This window comes from Podarcis tiliguerta (genome assembly GCF_965153285.1).
Source record: "Podarcis tiliguerta genome assembly, chromosome: 18".
Taxonomy (NCBI): domain Eukaryota; kingdom Metazoa; phylum Chordata; class Lepidosauria; order Squamata; family Lacertidae; genus Podarcis; species Podarcis tiliguerta.
In genome coordinates this window covers 390520-410369 of record NC_139551.1, presented here as the reverse complement: position 1 = coordinate 410369, position 19850 = coordinate 390520, and the positions used below count along the sequence as shown (strand labels likewise).

Genomic DNA, 19850 nt, shown 5'->3' with positions numbered 1-19850 from the left:
ACAATGTATATATGTGTGTTACATTGTATTATATTACTTTACTTTATTTCAGATGTGTGGTTCATGTCCTTTATTATTATTATTATTATTATTATTATTATTATTATTATTATTATTTAGATACCGCCCTATACCCGAGGGTCTCAGGGCGGTTCACGACTAAAATCAAGATATAAAACCACAAAATACATAACAAAAATAAATGACAACCCAATAGCTCCCCCCCGCAACCCCCAATTTATAAAAGGGCAACTGATATGGGCTTCAAACCGGTTTGGGACGATATATCAATATATCTCCCGGCCCTAATGGGCACCAGCCTAGATGGTTTTAAAAGTGGATCAGAGGCGAAACCCATTGATGGCGCCAGTGACTCCGCTTTCAGAGGCAGCCGTGCTCCTGAATCCCAGTGTCTGGAATTTGCCGAAGGGGAGAGGGTCTTGCGTGCGAATCCTGATTACAGTAGCTCCCACACCACCCTGATCCTATCCCCCCCCCCCAATCACAGACATTTCACAATTCTCCGCTTTAATAACCATCTTCAGTGCTCCCCCCCCCAAAAAAAACCATTTAGGGATACTCTCATTTTGACTCAAGAAAATCACCATTTTATAAAATAAAAAAGTCCTTCCAGTAGCACCTTATCTATCTATCTATCTATCTATCTATCTATCTATCTATCCATCCATCCATCCATCATTATCTATCTATCTATCTAGGGTTTTTTTCCTGGGGTCCTCTGATTTTGACTCTAGAAAATCACCATTTTATAGTTCAAATCGGCAGGGGAAATAAATCCAGCAAATGGACCAAACTACAAATGATTCACAAAACGTTCCGGGGTATGTGTGTCCCCGCCCCCCCCCAGGAAAAAAGCGCCGACCGTCATCATAAATAAACAGCGTTTATTTTCTACGCCGGTAAAGCATCACATCTATACAATCTTTCTTTTTTTTTTACAAAAAAAGTGTGTTTTGCTTCAAGTGTTGGAAAGACGAGTGTTTGTTTTTTGGAGTGGGGATGAGCATGATTCGGGGAGGGGGTGGGAAACACAAAAAAGGAACATTGGCACCGGATTTAAATAACGTGGAAACCCCCGCGATCGAAAGGAAGAAGAGGCGCTGCGGCGGAGAGAGAGAGGCGCGAGTTCAAATCCTGGTCCTTTCGTGCAAAATTGTCACCCTTGGAGATCCGTCGCTGCCTGCTCTCGTTTTTGGGCCTGTAATGATGTATCAGAATATGGGGAGAGGGGGAAGATTTGGGGAAGGGGAGACGGATGACGGCTGCGCCTCTTCTCGGCATTTCACAGTCGGTCGATGGCTCTGATCCAGACAGGCCCGCCGCCGGCCCCTCCTGGGCGCCATCACATCGCGGTCTCTCCGCTGAGGTGCTTGCGGGTGTCGTTCTCCGGGTAGATCAAGTGGTAGGGCTTCTCGTTCTCCTCGGCCCCCGAGTCGCCCCCCAGGTCGGTGTCCTGCAACTCCAGCTCGTGGCGCGACAAATGCTCCACTACGCCCGCACCCAGAGAGTCGCCCAGGACGTTGATGGTGGTCCGCAGGCGGTCTCTGGGGGAAGAAACGGGGCGGCGGTTAAGATGGGGCGGGAAAGGATCGGGGGGTCTGGGGGGACCGCAAGCTGAACGGGACCTCCGTGGGAGAACTGGACCCAAACAAAATGAATTTCCATGGGGACAAAGGTCAGGTTCCGCACTTTGGCAGGAAGAACCAGATGCACAAACACAGGTGAAACTCGAATAATTAGAATATCGTGGGAAAGTTCCTTGATTTCAGTAATTCAACTTCAAAGGTGAAACTAATATATGAGATTGACTCGTGACATGCAAAGCGAGATGTGCTTCTACTTCTCAGAGGTCCAATCTCGCTCGATTTGCAATCCTTGTTTTGCTGATTTCCTTGAATATTCTAATTTTCTGAGATTGTTAATTTGGGGTTTTCATCAGCTGTGTGCCATGATCATCGCAATGATAACAAATCAAGGCTTGACATATCTCGCTTTGCATGTCACGAGTCAGGCTGGATGACCCCTGGGGTCCCCTTCTACTGAGCAGACTCGATATAAAACAGCTCCCTATGCTCCTATTTCAAGTGGACCCTGAGGACTAGAAACTTGGGGTCATTCCCTGAGAAACAAGCGGCCTCTCTGACTTTCCCCAAGGCCGCAGGTGCAGTTTTGGGGCCAAAGCTGTCAAGAAAGCCTCACGATTGATATCTGCAAAATCTCATTAAAAAATAAATTATATTCTACTCTATTTGAAAGACAACTGTAAGCAATCAACATCGTTAGCAGGGTTATCTGAAGATTTGCAAGATGAAATTGCTACCTATCAGGGTTGAGTAATACAATATTTTAGGTCGTGGTTTAACACGGATGGGAAATGAAGCAAAATGGAAAGATGGAAAGCTTGATTTTGTAAACCGTCAGACGGGAGGGAGGGAAACCGTCGGGCTCAGTTGAGCCAAGGAGATGAAATAGGAGGAGATGATGTGACGTAACGTGATGATGTATAAAACCAACAAAAATTATTTTAGAAAAATAAATGCGTAAATAAATCAACATGATCCCTCCAGCCCAGGCAGGCAGCGTCACCCCTTTCCCGCCTCGCAGGGACTTACAGGAACCAGTCGACCGCCATGATCAAAGTGATGTCTTCAGTCGGCAGCCCCACGGACGTCAGGACGATCACCATGGTAACCAGACCCGCCTGGGGGATGCCGGCCGCCCCAATGCTGGCGGCCGTGGCGGTGATGCTGCAGAGAGCGAGAGGGAGTTGGGTGAGCTGGGGTTTCGGGGTTGGGATAGATGTCCCTTGAGGGGCCCTCAGCCAAGATGCCAAAGGGTCCCTTTGAGCACTGCGCTCAAAATGCACTCACAATACCCCCTGAGAAGATCGAGAAGGGAGTGGCGGGCCTGCGAAGATTATTGAGCAGGCGGTAAGATTGTTTTTTCTATGGAAGTGATGAAATGTGTCTGCCGTCTGAATATGACTCTTGGATGAATGGAGAAACCCACACAGGATTAGAAAAATGCTTGTTTTCAACTCGCTTGTGGAGACTATCAGAGGCCACAAAGAGAAAGGAAAAATATACGAAAACCACAAGAAGAGATGAGGAAAACAACAAAGAGAGGATTGGATAGAATTGTGAACATTATTTGGACAAAACTGTGAACTTGAAAGCAGCACCATAAGATGATCGGATCCCTTTCGGAGCTCGAAATGTGGGTCCCCCCAACACAAATTTAAAATTTGGCTCTGTAATTTGGAATTAATGTGATTTGATTTGGTTTGTTAATAAAAATTATTAAAAAAACAAAACAAAATGCACACACAATTTGGAATGCGTCAAGAAAAAGGGAGAAATGGGTGGGAAATTACCGTGTTTTTCCGTCTATAAGACAACCCCATGTATAAGACGCTCCCTATTTTGGGGGACTGATTTAAGAAAACTGGGGGAAATCTATATAAGACCCCCCCCAAATTTTAGACATTATTTTTTAGGGGGGAAGTAGTCTTATACATGGGAAAATACAGCAAATAAAATGGAAAATTTAAGAAATGTTTTAGAAAGGAAGGAAGGAAGGAAGGAAAGAGCCCCTCTTTCGCCCCCGCACCTGATGGTGAGGATTTGGCCAAAGTCCAGCTCGTAGTTGTTGACCTGCGCGATGAAGATGGCGGCCAGCGCCTCGTAGAGCGCCGTCCCGTCCATGTTGATGGTGGCCCCCACCGGCAGGACGAAGCGCGTCACCCTCTTGTCGACGCCGTTGTTCTCCTCCAGGCACCGGAACGTGACGGGGAGCGTGGCCGAGCTGCGGGAGGGAGGGCGGGGCGGCCCCAGGGTGAGCCAGCCTGAAGCCCTACTCAGAGTAGACCACCCCCACCCCCCAGGATCCAGGTCCGAAGGGGATTCGCACCAGCAGCTCCTTTCCCCCAGAGGACCGTGGGAACTGGAGTTGGCGAAGGCTGGTTAGCTTTCAAAAAGTGAAAATTGGGACACAAAAGTTGCTTCTTTTTTGGCAAAACCTCCCCCCAAAATTGAGCACTCTTAAAGGGTTTAAGGGAGCAAGCTCATTTTCTGCTTAAAGATTTGCGCATTTGCACATGCAGAATGTCGGCACCTTGTATATAGAAAGGGGCAAACCAGAGATATTTGAGGGAGCAGGAGGGGCCCATTACTTACACCAGAGGAGCCGACAGAACATAAAACACTGTTGCTGGATGTAGGCTTTATTTCATTTCTTTTTTATCTTATATTTTGGAAATGGACATCCAGGTGTTTTTCCTTTAATTTTTTGGGGGGCTCCCAAGAGGGTGGGGACCTAAGATAGAGTTTGCTTAGCTTATATGTAAATCTGGCACTGGCATAGATAGATAGATAAATATAGATGATCAATCGATCGAAAGATAGACAGACAGACAGACAGATAGATAGATAGATAGATAGATAGATGAGAGAGATGATAGAGGGATAGATAGATGATAGATAGATGATAGATAGATGATAGAGATGATCACTTGATCAAAAGATAGATAGATGGATAGATAGATGATAGATAGATATAGATGATCAATCGATTGAAAGACAGACAGACAGACAGGTAGATGAGAGAGAGAGATGATAGATGGATAGATAGATGATAGATAGATAGATAGATAGATGATAGATAGGTAGATGATCAATTGATCGAAAGACAGACAGAGACAGACAGATAGATAGATAGGTAGATGAGAAAGAGAGATGATAGATAGATGGATAGATAGAGATAGATGATCAATTGATCAAAAGATAGATGGATAGATAGATGATAGATATAGATGATCAATCGATCGAAAGACAGGCAGACAGATAGACAGACAGACAGACAGACAGACAGACAGACAGACAGACAGACAGACAGACAGAGATAGATGATCAATTGATCAAAAGATAGATAGATAGATAGATAGATAGATAGATAGATAGAGATAGATAGATAGATAGATAGATAGATAGATAGATAGATAGATTTTATTTCGGAAATGTACATCCAGGTTTTTTTCCCTTTAAATTTTTGGGGCCCCCAAGAGAGTGGGGCCCTAAGCTAGAGCCTGTTGAGCTTCTACGTCAATCCGGCACTTGGCCTGATCCGTCCAGGGTGCCAGGAAGGGCGGCACCCCCCCCAACCGGGAATCCGCCCCGGGGTCCCGGAACCGGCCCTCGCCTGGCCCCCTGCTTACCTGGAGGAGGTCCCGAAGGCGGTGACGAGGGCCTGGAGGAGCCCCCCCACGAAGCGCCAGGGGTTCTTGCGGGTGACGGCGAAGTAGATGAGGGGCAGGACGAGGAGGCCGTGGACCAGCAGCCCCACGATGACCGTCAGGGTGTACATGCCCAGCTGGCCCCCCATCACCGCCAGGTCCTCCATCTCCAGGATCTTGCCCGCGATCAGGAAGAGGATCCCAACGGGGGCGTACCTGGGGGGGGGGAGAAGGGTGCCCCACGCAGGGGGATCAGCTTTTCATAATCGCCATTTTAATTTTCGTGGCTTGTGGGCCTCTTGGGGGGAAAAGCAAGGCTCTAGTCCCCATGAGGGCGAAGGACTTCGGAATCCGCCTTGCAGCTAGCCGGGCCACTGAGATCAGTGCTGTCTGCACTGACGGGCAGCACCCGCAAACGTGGTTGATTTTACTTCTTATCTTTTTGAAGCAGTTCTTTTTACTGGTGGAACGCTCTTCCTCATGAGACCAGGGCCCTGCAGGATCTGATTTCTTTCCGCAGGGCCTGTAAGACAGAGTTGTTCCGCCTGGCCTTTGGCTTGGAGCCAATTTGATTCCCTCCCTCCCTCTCTTTCTTTTTTCTTTTTCTTCTCCTCCTGCGATGAGGCTACATTTTAATATTTTAATGTTTTTAATTTTGTTTTTAAGTTGTAATCATTCAACTTGTTTTTATTATTGCTTGTAAGCCGCTCTGAGCCCGGCCTTGGCTGGGGAGGACGGGGTATAAATAAAAATTATTATTATTATTAATACAGTGGTGCCCCGCAAGACGAATGCCTCACAAGACGGAAAACCCGCTAGACGAAAGGGTTTTCCGTTTTGGAGGTGCTTCGCAGGACAAATTTCTCTATGGGCTTGCTTCGCAAGACGAAAATGTCTTGCGATTCCTGGGGGGTTTTTTTCACTCCCCACCCCCTTTTTCGAAGGCACTAAGCTGCTAATAGCCTTTTAGCAGCTAATCCGCTAATCCCTTAAGCCTTTAATAGCCGCTAATAGCGCTAATCCGCTAATGGGCTTGCTTCGCAAGACGAAAAAACCGCTAGACGAAGAGACTCGCGGAATGGATTCTTTTCGTCTTGCAAGGCACCACTGTAATATGTAATAAGACTTGATGTTTTTGTTGGTTGGTGTTGGTGTTCTTAAATCTCAACAAAAAGCATTTGAGGGGGGAAAAGAACCCGCAACCCGAAGATCCCCGGGTTCGACGCTCACCAGATGATGACGGCCACCAAGCGGAGAATGGCCTCGTTGAGGGAGTCGAAAAACTCCCGCAGGGGCAGCCCCCTCTGCTTCATGTTCCCGATGACCAGGCCAAAGCAGATGGAGAAGACCACCAGGCCCAGGGCGTTGACGCCGTTGACCGAGCCGGCGCCCGGGACCACCTCCTCGTAGCTCAGCACCTCCGGGAGGGCGCCCAGCGCCTGGGAGACGTTGCGCCAGACGCTGGTGGCGTTCTCGGGCGGCAGCAGCGGCGAGGGGGGCGAAGCCAGGGCGGCGGGGGCGGTGCTGCTGCCATTGTGGGGAAAGGCCTGGGGGGCGGCGGTGGGGGCTCCCCTGGCCAGGGTCCGGTTGACGACTCTGATGCTGTACTGGGTCTTGTACTGGGGAGAGGAAAAACAGAGTATTGATTTGAGGCAAAAGCAGGAAAGCCGCCCATAGAGCCCCATAGTGCCTGCACTGGCTGGCAGCAGCAGCAGCTCGCCAGGGTTTCAGGCAGGTGGGCTGGTACTGAGCCCAAGGGAGGAAGGATCCAGTCCTCAGGAATTCGAATCAAGGGGTTGATTGAATACAAACTCCGGAAACTGCTGCCTGGCCTGTCGAGCGCAATAATGCCAGCTCTGGCTGGCAGCAGCTGCTCTCCAGAGTTTCGGGCCCCCAACGCAGTTGGTCTAGCCCTGAGCCCAAGAGAGGAAGGATCCAGTCCTCATGATTCAGAATCAAGGGACTCATTTAATACAGACTCAGGAATCTGTTCCCCATCAAACCCAATATGGCCTACACTGGCTGGCAGCAACGGCCCTCCACGGTTTCAGGCAGGTGGTCTAGCCCCGAGTCCAAGCGAGGAAGGTTCCAGTCCTCATGAATCCGAATCAAGGGGTTGACGGAATACAAACTCGGGAGACTGTTGCCTGCTCCACCAGTCTCACCTACACGGGCCGGCAGCAACAGCCTTAAGACTGAGCCGGATCCACTACACTGGATGGGGTGAGAGGGGGAACCCTCTTACCTGTCTGAAGCAGGCCTCCACCAGGTTGGGGGGGAACATGTTCCTGCGGACGGAAGGGGGAAAGAAAAGCAGATTATTTCCCCAAGCAGATGGGCTGCCTGCCCGGGATGGTTCAGCTGGGATCCCTGCCCTTCCGGGGGTTGGGCTGGATGACCCCCCGGGGTCCCGCTCACCGGACGAGGTCCAGGAAGGCGTCCGTGGTGTGGACCTGCTCGACGGTGCCCTGGCGGTGCAAGGCGTCCTTGCTGCCTTTTCCGGGGTGGATGATGAGGACCATGAAGATGCCGATGAAAACCGCAATCAGGGTGGTCAGCATGTAATAGACGACGGCGCGGAAGCCCATCTTGCCCGAAGCGCTGCTGTCCAGAGAGGCCATGCCTGCCGGGCGGGACGAGATATTGATTTGAACTCAAATCCGAAATCAAATCCAAATTCAAAATAAATATTTAAATATAAGTAGCGAAATTCACATTTGAAATAAATATTTAAATAGAAGTAACGAAATTCAAATTCAAAATAAATATTTAAGTAATGAAATTCAAAGTAAATATTTAAATATAAGTAATGAAATTCAAATTTGAAATTCAAAGTATTTAAATATAAGCAATTAGATTCAAATTCAGAGTAAATGTTTAAATGCAAGTAATTTAATTCAAATTCAAATTGGAAATTCAAATTGAAATTCAAAGTAAATATTTAAATATAAGCAATGAAATTCAAATTCGAAATTGAAATTCAAAGTAAATATTTAAATACAAGTAATAAAATTCAAATGCAAAGGAAATGTTTAAATATAAGTAATGAAATTCAACTTTGAAATTCAAATGCAAAGTAAAGGTTTAAATGTAATGAAATTCAAATGCAAAGTAAAGGTTTAAATACAAGTAACGAAATTCAAATTTAAATTCAAAGTATTTAAATATGAGTCATCAAATTTAAATATGAGTCATCAAATCCAAATCCGATTTTAATTACTTATATTTGTATGACGCGCACACACGCGCTTATGGACGCCGACGCCCTGTCCCTCCCGGCAGGGTCGGCGCCCGGCACCGGCTCACCTGTGATGAGGCTGGAGACAATGAGGGGCAGGACCAGCATCTGCAGCATCCGCATCAGGAGCTCCCCGGGGAAGGAGAAGTACCTCACCTGCCGGAAGGTGAGCTTGTAGGGCCGCAGGGCCAGCGCCAGGGAGATCCCTGCGGGGCGGAAGGAGGGGCTCAGAGATCCGCTCCCGGAGGCATGGGCAGAGTGCAGCCGGGGAGGGAGGAGCTCGGAGCCAGAGGCGGACTACAACTCCCATGGTCCCCTGAACGCACTCGCAGGGGGTGATGGGAACCGGAGTCCCGGACTTTAAAAAGTCACTAAAATGCCTTTTGGGACGTGGCCCACGGAGCTCAGAAACCCATACTATTTATCAAATTTTTGGTTGTGTTTCAAGAATATCGGCTGGTTATTTTGTCTGCCTTTGACCTGCTTAATAATAATAATAATAATAATATTCCATTGGAGGCTCCCAATAGAATATTAAAAACATGATGAAACATCAAACATTTAATATTTCCCTTTGTGGAAGTGCTGCTTGTGTATACTTAAAAGGGGAGGTGGGGAGATATTTAAAGAAGTGCTTAAATATTTCCCTTTTTAAAAATAAAATAAAATAGAGAGTTTTCATGCAGTTCTTTCCCTCCAAGCCAATTAACTCCCAAATGAGGATGCAAGAAATTCGGGGAAGGAATAAAAAGAAAAGAAAAGAAATTGAGATGAACTGCAAAGAGATCAGATTAGGAAATGAAGCCTGTCCCTCCATTGCAAAACTTTATTTTTTTTTTTTTTAAGTTTAATAAATATATCATTCTTTCTTGAGATCTTGTAAGCGGAGAGAGCGAAGCAGATCTCCTCTCTGCAGCTCGCTGGAGTTTTTTTCCCTCCCAATCCTCTGTAATCCTCACAAAATTTTCTGGCTCTTTTTCTCCCTCTTCTTAATTTTTATTTTTGTTTAGGAAGCGGGAGCCGTTTGGCGTCAGCCTGCAAGCAGCTCGTGACCGGCTTAATCTGACCCACACACGCAAAGTGGGCGGCAGCCTTCCCCGTCCGGCGCTGGCCGATTCCCAGATCTCCCAGAAGGGACCCCTGAGGCTCATCTAGTCCAACCCCCTTTTGCCCAGCGCAGCATTCGAACTCGTGTCCCTGTGGTCGAGTCTCGCGCCGACTGAGCTACGTATTCCGGATTTAAAGAAAGCAGCGCATGATCTGCTTTCCAGGGGGCAGATGTGGAACCTCAAACCTTACCCAGCCAGATGGGCAGGGTATTATTATTATTATCATTATTATTATTATTCTGCTGCCCTGGCTGCAGTTCTTTGACTGGGTTCCTGGGTTAAGCAACCCCAGGCTTGAATTTGGACGGGCTCCCCAAAGGTCATCCATTCCAACCCCAGAGGGAGTCCATTTTGGGTGGTCACCTTGTGGCTTGGAGGGGGGTCAGATGTTAAGGAAGAGGCTTAACCCACCCACCCCACAGCCTGGGTCTTCCTAGCGACGACGCCCTCTCAGAGACGCGGTGGGATCGCTCAGCGGCCCACGATTCGAATCCTGCTCGCGATTTCATCCGGCGATTGCCCTTTTCTCCGAAAAGAGCCCGCCGCTCTCCGGCAAAGATCCGGGGCTGTCCCTCAGTTTCCCCCATTGCAATTCGGTCGGGAGAAGCCGCGCACGCCACAAATTTCCCCGGTCCTCTTTTAAATCCTGTAGCGGGGAGTTCCGCCGGTTTGCTCTGCGCAAAATCAGGGCTTTGTCGGGACAGCAAGGGGATTCGGCCCCGCTGGGCCCCTGGCACCCCAAAGACGCCCCTCTGAGGCTACGCAGGGACCCCCAAGCCCCCCCTTGCGCCCCCTTACCCAGAAGGACGGCGGTGACGGTGAGCAGGACGAAGGCGTTCCTCTGCAGGCAGCTGCGGACACTCTCCCGGGTGACGGCGTACATCCTGGCCTGGGCCCGGGCCGCCCTCTTGCGCAGGACATGGCGCAGGCGCTGCGCCCGCCCGCCCCCCGGACCCAGCGCCTTGGACTCCTCCTCGTTCAGGAACAGGCTGTTGGCGCGGGCCTGGCGCTCACCCATCGCGGGGGCCGCTCAGCACCCCGGGGACCTGGGTTCGGGGAGAAGAAGGCGAGAGACGGGGGGGTTTAAAGCGGCCCAAGCCGGCCGGACCAGGAAAAACCACATGGGGGGGGGGCTGGCCTGCCTCCTTCCTTCCTTCCTTCCTTCCTTCCTTCCTTCCTTCCTTCCTTCCTTCGCCACCTAATCTCTTTCTTTCTTTCTTTCTTTCTTTCTTTCTTTCTTTCCTTTTTTCTTCCTTCCTTCCTTCCTTTGCCACCTAATTTTCCTTCCTTCCTTCCTTCCTTTGCCACCTATTCTTTCTTTCTTTCTTTCTTTCTTTCTTTCTTTCTTTCTTTCTTTCTTTCTTTCTTTCTTTTTCCCTTCCTTCCTTCCTTCCTTTCCTTCCCTCCTTTGCCACCGAATTTCTCTTCTTTCCTTCACCACCTAATCTTTCTTTCTTTCTTTCTTTCTTTCTTTCTTTCTTTCTTTCTTTTCTTTCCTTCCTTCCTTCCTTCCTTCCTTCCTTCCTTCCCTCCCTCCCTCCCCATCTAATTCCTTCCTTCCTTCCTTCCTTCCTTCCTTCCTTCCTTTCCTTCCCTCCTTTGCCACCTAATTTCTCTTCCTTCCTTCGCCACCTAATCTTTCTTTCCTTCCTTCCTTCCTTCCTTCCCTCCCCATCTAATTCCTTCCTTCCTTCCTTCCTTTTTGTAATACCTTGGTGCTTTACTGACAGACCCTTCAGAACCGTCTTATCATTATAACTTTTTAAAGTCCTAAAGGATTAACATGAAATACAAGAGTTTTATATACGGTATATATTTTTAAACATACATTAGAAATCTCCAAGCGCTGCCTTCTCCTGGGTTTAAAAAGCAAACCAGCCCTGCTGTGTGGGACAAAGCAGGAACAAGGCTTCAGCCGGCGTAAAAAATAATAATGTTTCAGCATCCAAAATCAATTCTTTTCAGCAGTCTTTCTGCAGCAAAGCTTTTCTTGTGCTCCGTGGCCAAAACCACCTAATTTCTAACATTCCAATGTTAGAAGTCGTAGAATCGTGGAAAGGGGTCCCCAGGGGTCATCCAGTCCAACCCCTTGATTCCCAGAATGATTGACAGCGAAGGGACCCGGCGGTCATCTAGCCCAACCCGCTGCGATGCAGGAATCGGGGCTGCGCCTCTGCCCCAATCGCCCGATTAAAACCGACGTCCAGAAGCAGCTCCCACTCCAGAAAACCCCTTGGCGCAACCTTTGAGCGAAAAGCAACGGACCCATTTTCCAGAGGGGGAGACTGAGGCTCTGCTGGCCGGGAGTGCGCCCAGAGGGCACCTGAGGACACAGCTGGAATGCCAAGACCTGGCTTGGCACGGGGAGCCGGGATTTTAAAATCCAGCCGTCTGAAACGCAGACCGGCCTCTCCGGACAGGCCGGGGGGCCGGACCCCTTGAGTGGACCCACCTCTGGGTGCTCTGTGGGGCTCCTTGGGACGGGCGAGGGGCGGCCCAGATCCATGGCTTACCTGGAGGAGCCTCTGCCAGGCTCAGGTCCTCTGTGCCAGGGAAACCTCTCGCCTCCGCCGCTGCTGAGCTCTGGCAAGGAAAGAGAAGTCCCGGTGAGGCTTGGAGGAAGGAGGCGGCGCCAGCCTGCGCGTGGGGCTTTGTGCCCCCCGTGGGACGCCGGGAGAGGAGCTTAACCCTCTTGCGCCAGCCTGGAGATGGAGGCGCGACGCGGGAGTCGGGCTGGATCAAGCCCAGGGCTCAGGGCAGCCCCGGTTGCCGTGGGTCTGTTGCTCTAGGCTCCTGCACAGAACTGCACAGGGGGAACCCAGAGGTCATCCAGCCCAACCCCGAGGGAACCCCAGCTAAATGGGTGGAGGGTGGAATGGCAACCTCACAGGGAGGTTGCTCAGTGGACAAAGAGTCGGCCTCAATCGCTTTGGCCATGCGGCCCTCGGAAGGTCGCGAGTGACGGCGTGCGGTCCCCGGCTTAGAAGGAAAGGCCCGATTCTGGGAGGGAATATTTTCATTCTTTCTTTTTAGAAAGGCATCCAGAGAACGGATGCCACGGGGTGAAGTCATTTGGCAGTCTCAGGTAGACTGTGCCTGTGAGGGGAGGCTCCATTAAGGGACCAGGAGCGTGGGAGCCGCCTCGCAGGGTTGCAAGCGAGATGTGGGGCGCCCCCTTGGAGGATAAAAAGCAGGATAGGGCCGGCGGAATCCCAGCGCTGGAATTCTGTGCCGTGCAACGAATGAAAAATTGCAAGGAAGAGGAAATTGCAACGTGCCAAGAAACAAATTGCAAGGCCAGCAGTGGATTGCAATGAAATAAAAGCAAAACGGAGATTTGGGGCAGAAAAGGACGGCGGTTGGGGGGGGGGCCCTCCTTCCCTAGCAGCCGTTTTCTGCTTCCCCAGGCAGGGAATGCTTCCGGATTCGAGTTTCTGGGAACGGGCTCTGGGGCTCAAATCCTGACAAATTGTGGGCACCTTCTGTCTCCCTTCCAGGCAGCAAAGCGATTTGCGATGCTCAGGGCATCAGCGGCCGCATGTGGGCATGCAAAGTCCCCCCACCATATTTCTGTGCCCCCCATTTTCCCTGCATGGCTTACTCACAAATCCTTTCCGCACCAGACGGACAAGCTCTTTCGCTCTCTCTCTCCTTGCAAAAAATCTCTGGATGCAAAGAAGAGAAGGACCACCTCCGAACAAAGCAGGCGAGATGGGAAAGGGGGGGGCAGAGCGGCTCTGTGCCCACGCCTGGGGAGGGAACGGGGGGGGGGGGGAGATGCGGAGAGGGGCCCAATCCGGAGGAGAGAGTCTGTTGCCAAGGCCATCTCCCCGGAAGATGCGGCGCCGAAGGAAGGGAATCTGGAGCGGAGATGAAGGCACAGCCCCCTAGACCCACACGTGGGGGGCTGAATCGGCCTGGGGGTGGGTTGCTTCCAAGCAGCCCCCTCCCCAATTCAAAGCAACGACCTGGCTTCTTCCAGAGGGGAAAACCAGGCATGCGGTCCTTTGCCAATTTCAAAAAGCACGAATCGCTTGAAAAAAGATGGCAACTTGCAAAAAAAGGAATTTCAGTTTGCAAAAGGGAAAAATAGCCTAATCAGAATTAATCCTTCCGCAGAGGTGAATCCGGTGGGTGGGCTATAGCGGAAATTTATATATTATATTTATGTTTCTAATGTTCTGCATTGAATCGGAGGCCGTTATGGACAATCGAAGGGAGACCTGGGTTCGGATTCTCACTTTTTAAGTCGCAAGCGTTCTACTCCACAGGGATGTTGTGGGGATTAAATGAGGGAGAACCACAGCCAGATGGGTGGAGTAGAAATAAATTATTATTATTATTATTATTATTATTATTATTACTCATGCCGCCTTGAGATCCTTGGAGGACCCAGGCCGGCGTGTCAATGCAAGGAATGAATAAAACAAAAGAGCACTGTGACATATGCGAGAGACATTGTTAAAAGAAATGAGAGAGAAAAAGATATAATTAATGACAATGGTAAAAAAGGAAATGCGGAAACTAATAGTGACCACGAAAGATTTACGGAAAAGCTGAAGGAAGTCCAAAATCAAAGACTTGGAAATTGAAATGTGAAATATGAAAATAATGTATGTTTTGTTTTGTTTTGTTGTAAATTAATAGAAATTATTTATATATATAAAAAAAGAATAAAACGGGCTCATCGCCCTGTTCCCACTTTACAGGACTGTAAAAAGTCCAGAGAGGCTCCGAATTATCAGCCTGACAGCCGGGGAAGGAAGGAGCAGAGATGCCCCCGAGAGGCCTGGGCACGGGGCCCAAAGGGCGCCTCTGAGCACGTGGGGAGCGCCTGCAGGAAGAACGGACCTGGAACTTGAGAGCAGGATTTCCTCACTCCTGCCAAAGCCGTTTCGCCAGGGGGATTTGAAACCTTACACCCGCTGCTGCCGAGAAAAAATAAAAAGCCTTTCCAGATTAAATGAAACGAAGGCATGCAGGAATTTACTCCCTCCTGCGTCAGGAAACAGGCCTCCATCTTTCCCTGCGCAGAAACCCTGCAAAAATCAGAATTTGGGAGCCAAAACGGCCCCCAAAACAGAGGACTGGGAGAGTTCGCCTTTTGTTCAAAGTCAAGAGCAAATGCCATTCTATTATTATACGCAGAGGCCGGGCAGGCGCTCTGAGTGCAGAAGGTCGTGCAGGTCTGTTGCAGCTGCAAAAGGCGGCAGACACAGAGGGCTTATCCACTGGTGTTGTCGGCACTGACCGGCAGGGTGACAAGGGATGAGCGCAGCAATGCCAAACTGCTAGACCTTCTGCATGCAGAGCACCTGTTCTGGCGCTGGGCAAAGGTGGTGCTCTTAAAAGCCATGTTTTTGGTCCTCAGTGCTGTGAGTAAGGGCATGGAGATCTGCTTTGCGTCACCTGCACTGGCTGGCAGCAGCGGCTGTCCTACCTTGAAGGTGGAGGGCCTTCTGCACTCAGAAAAGGTGCTTGACCGCTGAGCTCCGGTCTTTTCCAAGATGCTGGTCCTCATGAGTCTGAATATAAGCTGAAGGAACGGAGGTAGCTGACTTGGACCATTGCTCTGCCTAGCTGAATGCAGCCTGCACTGACTGGCAGAAGCTCTCCCGCTAGGAGATCCCTGCGCGGTTTGGACCTGGGGAACCTTCCGCATGCCAAGCACCTACCCTTCCCTGGTCCTCAATATTGTCAACGGGCGGTTGGTTTAAACGGAGCTCAAACTGGCCCACCTAGCTCAGCACTGCCAGCACTGGCTGGCAGCAGCAGCAGCAGCTCTCCCCAGTTTTGCGCAGGGAGTCTTTTCCCGGCCCTGCCTGGGGACGGACCCCCAGACCTTCTGCCTGCAGAGCACCCCCTCTGCTCTGCACGTTACTCGCCTTTGCAAGACAGTAGCTGCCAGTTGAGACTGGGCCCAGAAGGCTTTCTCCTCCCCTCAACCAGTGAATCCTTCCTGGCATCTTGGTCAGGGCAGCTCAGTTGGCAGAGCCTGAAACTCAGGGTTGTGAGTTCGAGACCAAGATTGCCGGGGGCTGGACTGGATGACCCCCAGGGGTCCCTCCCCTTCTAGGCTTCTACATCTGGAGCGCCGGACAGATGTTCCTCACTCTTTCTTCCCTGGAGAGGAAGATACTTCCCCTCTTTCGCTTACTCCATTTTGGGCGGGGCGGGGGGCCACGAGGGCCTGCTGCCCCCCTCTTAACGCTGGGGCTGGGGGGGCCCTGTGGCCCCCATGAGGTCGCCAGACCCCACTTGCCTGACTCCCCAGAATCCCCCAATTCAATCCTGATTCTTAAGGGGCACTGGGGCACCCATAAATCTCTCCTGCTCCCCTTTCCCCTGACAATGACCCTGCAAGGAAGGCTTCATTTATATTTATATTTATATTTAATATTAAGGCTTATAGAGAAAAATACAAAACGAAAATACAAAATATCTTTCTCCCTTTTTCTAAGCAAACCAAGCAATGCAAACACACAAACGGGGCGAGAGAAACAGAGGAGGACACGGATATTGGGGGGGGGAGGACTGGCACTCCACCCACTAGGCAACCCTCTTGTTGGAGGGGGCAATTGCGCCCCCTTTCCTCTCCAGCCCCATCTGGTGGGGGTTCCACCTTCCTCCCCGCCCCAGATCCCCCACCTAGACACGCGTCACGTGTGAACGAGGCAGGGTGGCGTGCAGGCGGGTAAGGAAACGTGGCGGAGCTGCTGCCCTACCTGACCGGGCTGCTGTGGCTTCTCCTTCGCCGTCCGCACGTGCGCTGCCCGCCCGCGGCTCCCTCTTCCTGGGCTGCTGCTGCTGCTGCCTGCCCGCCGCGCGGAGGCGGAGAGCGCGCCTCCCCGGAGCCCATTGGCCGCGCCGGGCGGGCGGGTCCGCGCCCAGGGCCGCCTCCCAGCTCCCCAGGGCGGGCAGGGCAGCCGCGGAGCCGAGGAGGAGGAAGGCGCCCCGGGGCATACGCAGAGTGCACCCGGCCCCAGCCTGCCAGAGGAAGGACAAGAGAGCCTCGGGGCATATGCAGAGCGGGCAGCTTCCCCCTTGAAAGACAGGAAAGGGTGTCGCTGGGCATACACAGAGTGCACCCGGCCCAAGTCTGCCAAAGGAAGGACAATGGCACCTCTGGGCATACGCAGAGTGTGCAGCTTTCCCCCTTGAAAGAAAGGAAAGGGTCCTCTGGGCATACGCAGAGTGTTGCGTATCCCGAGCCTGCCAGCAGCCCCTCCCCTTGCAGCAAAGGAAGGACAAGGGTGCCTCTGGGCATGTGCAGTGTGGGCGCTGTCTGAGCATGCCAGCTTCCTCTATTCTTGCCAGAAAAGGGCGCCTCTGGGCATACGCAGAGTATGCACCGCCTAAGTCTGCCAGCCGCCTCTCCCTGGTGCAGCTACTTGGGAGGCAGGATCCGCACCCGGGTCCTTGGCCAACGCCATGTTGCAACGGCCTCCGCCTCGCATTTCCCCTGCGGAAGCAGCAGCTCTAACCTCCAAGCAGTCCTTCGGGGAAGGATTGCGCAGCAGCCCCGCCTCTCGCACCCGCTGCCTGGCAGGCAAAAACTCTTCCTGCCTCCCGGGTCACAAAACCAGAATTTGTGGGCCTCCCAGGAAGCAAAAGGTTGGGAGATGCAGCTTGGGTAAACTGGGGAACTCCCTGCCACAAGACCCGCCTTGGCCAAGCACAGATCCCGGCATCCAATCATCTTGGATTCGTGTCGGTTTTCCTCCTGAGCCTTCCAGCTCCAAACACAGAAGCTAATTAATAATGTTAATAATGATAATAATGATAATAATAGACCCCAATACATGAGGAGTCGGGGGCCCTATCAAATCGCGCCTTTTCAAAGCGGATTAAGGGCGTTACGCACATTTATTAATTATATCTATCAATCAGAATAATCGATTAGGATCATAGAACTGCTGAGTTGGAAGGGACCCTGAGGGTCATCCATCCCAACCCCAATCTTTTTGCCCAAATACAGGATTCGAACTCGCGATCCCGAGATCGAGCCTCTTGCATACGAGCCGATTTAAAGATCTGCTTCTCGGGGGGGGGGCAGGTTTGGACCCTCAAGTCTTCTGTGGCCCCCCAAAGCTTCCGATCTGGCCCTCGGGACTCTCTCATCCACCCCTGTGAGCTTCCTGCCCTGCCCTCGAACTCGGCTCAACCTTGAAGGGAACCTCCATGGACAGAGAGAGTCTACCTTGGTCCGCCAAACGAGAAGGGCAGCAGGAGGCTCTGGGGGTCCGCGTCCCGTTTTTTGGGGGGTCAGGATCCTGGGTTCGACGGGGGACACCCTGGGGGCCCGATCCTGCCGGATTTCTGATCCAGGCCGGCAGCTCAAAGTCGCCGTGACTTCTAGGCCGCGTCTCCCCGGAGATGCCGACCCGGGAACGTCACACGCCCTGAATAAAGCGGGGAGGCCCAAAAATAGATATCCCCCCCCCCCCCGAGACGAGGCCGGGCGCCTGATTTGCCGGGCAGAAATGGGGGCACCTCCTCTGGCGCCCCGGCCCTCCTGGATTCACGTGCCCTGGCCGTGGGGCAGCCCCGTTCCTGGTGCCAAGAGAGGGGGGGGGGGCAGAACTGTGTCACTGAATCCGCACCCGGGGCCTCGGAGGGGCTATTAAAAGATTTAATTGGCGCACGGCAAGGCGGGCATCTAGGGCAGAGGCGGGCGGGGGCCGCATTCCCCTCCAGCCCCGATCGTCTGGGGTGGGGGAGCCCTTTTGAGCCTGGGAGGCGCATGCCAAGGGTAGGCAGAGCAAATGCAGATGTGATTTCCCCCACTTTGGGGCACCACGGGCAGCGGGGTGCAGTGAGCGGAGCAGGGGGGGGCAAAGGCCTGGGAAGGGGGCGATCCTGTCACAAAGGGGGCTGGGGGGTCCGCAGCCCCCTCTCTACCTCGCAAGTACCAGATTTCCCCATATTTCTGGAGCCCAGAATTAAGAAATACACATAAATTATCTTTATATCGCAAGTATTTTCCTGTGTATGACGCCCCTATTTTTTGAGCCCAAAATTAAGAAATAAACATTATATATGAAATAATGATATATAAATTAAAATAAAAATTATATTTATAAAAATAATCGTCCGTGCAAAAGACCCCCCAGTTTTAAACTTAAAAAAGGGAGGAAATATATCTTCTACACAGAAAAATACAGTGTGTAGGTAGATTCGCACCAGCTTCTCCATCCTCCAGCCGGGGGGGAAGAGGCACAGTTGGGGTTCAAGGACGGTGTGGGGCACGATGTGGGGAGACAGAGAGGCTTTGGGGGGTGTTTGCGCCCCCTCCGGGGTCTGCGCTCCCCAAATAGTGGAATAGAGCCTCTTGCTGGGGGAGCGGTCTACCCCTTTCAAAGAAAACCACCAAGGGGGTGGGAGGGAAAGGTGCTTAGAGCCCCCCCGGAGGTTGAACCCCTTTCCAGGTAGGGCTGAACCCCCCCCCCCCAAAATCTGAAACCCTGGGGAGCAGCTGCTGTCGGTCAGTGCAGGGCTGCAGTTCCGAGATCGGCGCTCCCGCAAGCCTGGCAGCTTCCTATTCAAATTGCCCTGCATAAATGGGAGAGTTTTTCAAAGCGCTGGTCTAAAAGAAGCCAGGCCCTTGGTCCTTGTACCTCCATATTGCCCACACGGGCCGGCAGCAGCTCCTCAGGGTTCGAGGTCTTTCCCCCGAGCTCTGCCCAGGTCAAACTTCTTCCAAGGCAGAGCTGTGGGTCTTCCTTGAAGAGCGAAACAGAAGAAGTTTGACCTGGGCAGATCTTGGGAAAAAGACCTCGAACCCCGAGATGCTTCCGGCCCGTGTGGGCAATATGGAGCCACAAGGACCAAGGGTTTGTATTTTGAATAAATGCACTGCTCCTGTCTTGAATTTTACCCTGCTATTTCCCCTCTCTTTTATAATGTTTGATTCAATTTCCACAAAAATTTCCATAGTAATTTATACTTTCCTTTTATCACCTTCCCATCCAGTTTGGTTGTTGCTGTTTCTAAATATGCTATCTCATTGCAGCAGCCTCTCTACCGTGTCTTTTCCCCACATGTAGGGTGTCACACAATCTGATCGACGCTCTTGAGAGGGGGGAAGTAATAATAATAATAATAATAATAATAATAATACCCCACCCATATGGGACCGTGAAACTGTAGCCCTTCAGACGTTCGGAACATCCTCTTTTTACGAAGTATTTTAACCGCAGGACAGAGATAAAAACGCACAGTGAGATAATTTAAATAGATTTTCAAGGATAAA

At 51.3% G+C, this 19850-nt stretch overlaps 1 protein-coding gene across 3 annotated transcripts; it reads right to left on the bottom strand.

Moving 5' to 3' along the window:
• Positions 1-885: 885 nt before the first annotated feature.
• LOC310668385 (excitatory amino acid transporter 1-like) lies at positions 886-18029 on the bottom strand. 3 transcript variants are annotated; one of them, XM_083421624.1, is made up of 11 exons: positions 17799-18029; positions 12112-12181; positions 10397-10644; positions 8558-8695; positions 7670-7874; positions 7497-7539; positions 6482-6870; positions 5234-5467; positions 3631-3825; positions 2634-2768; positions 886-1565 (listed from the first exon to the last, which is right to left on the bottom strand). In XM_083421624.1, exons 3-11 carry the CDS (start codon positions 10614-10616, stop codon positions 1364-1366), a joined length of 1761 nt encoding a protein of 586 aa, XP_083277750.1. In that variant the 5' UTR covers positions 10617-10644; positions 12112-12181; positions 17799-18029; the 3' UTR covers positions 886-1363. The 3 variants fall into 3 exon arrangements, with proteins under 3 accessions (XP_083277750.1, XP_083277749.1, XP_083277751.1); XM_083421623.1 differs by lacking the exon at positions 17799-18029 and adding an exon at positions 16324-16455; XM_083421625.1 differs by lacking the exon at positions 17799-18029 and adding an exon at positions 13204-13342.
• Positions 18030-19850: the final 1821 nt, after the last annotated feature.

What these genes read in the sequence shown, in the direction of transcription:
- LOC310668385 (XM_083421624.1), bottom strand. Translation starts at nt 10,616, where the DNA reads ATGGGTGAGCGCCAGGCCCGCGCCAACAGCCTGTTCCTGAACGAGGAG. An exon ending in GCCTTCCTGGACCTCGTCCG is followed by an intron (nt 7,540 to 7,669) that starts GTGAGCGGGACC and finishes TTCCGTCCGCAG; the next exon opens with GAACATGTTCCCCCCCAACC. An exon ending in GCCTTCGGGACCTCCTCCAG is followed by an intron (nt 3,826 to 5,233) that starts GTAAGCAGGGGG and finishes TCCCTCCCGCAG; the next exon opens with CTCGGCCACGCTCCCCGTCA.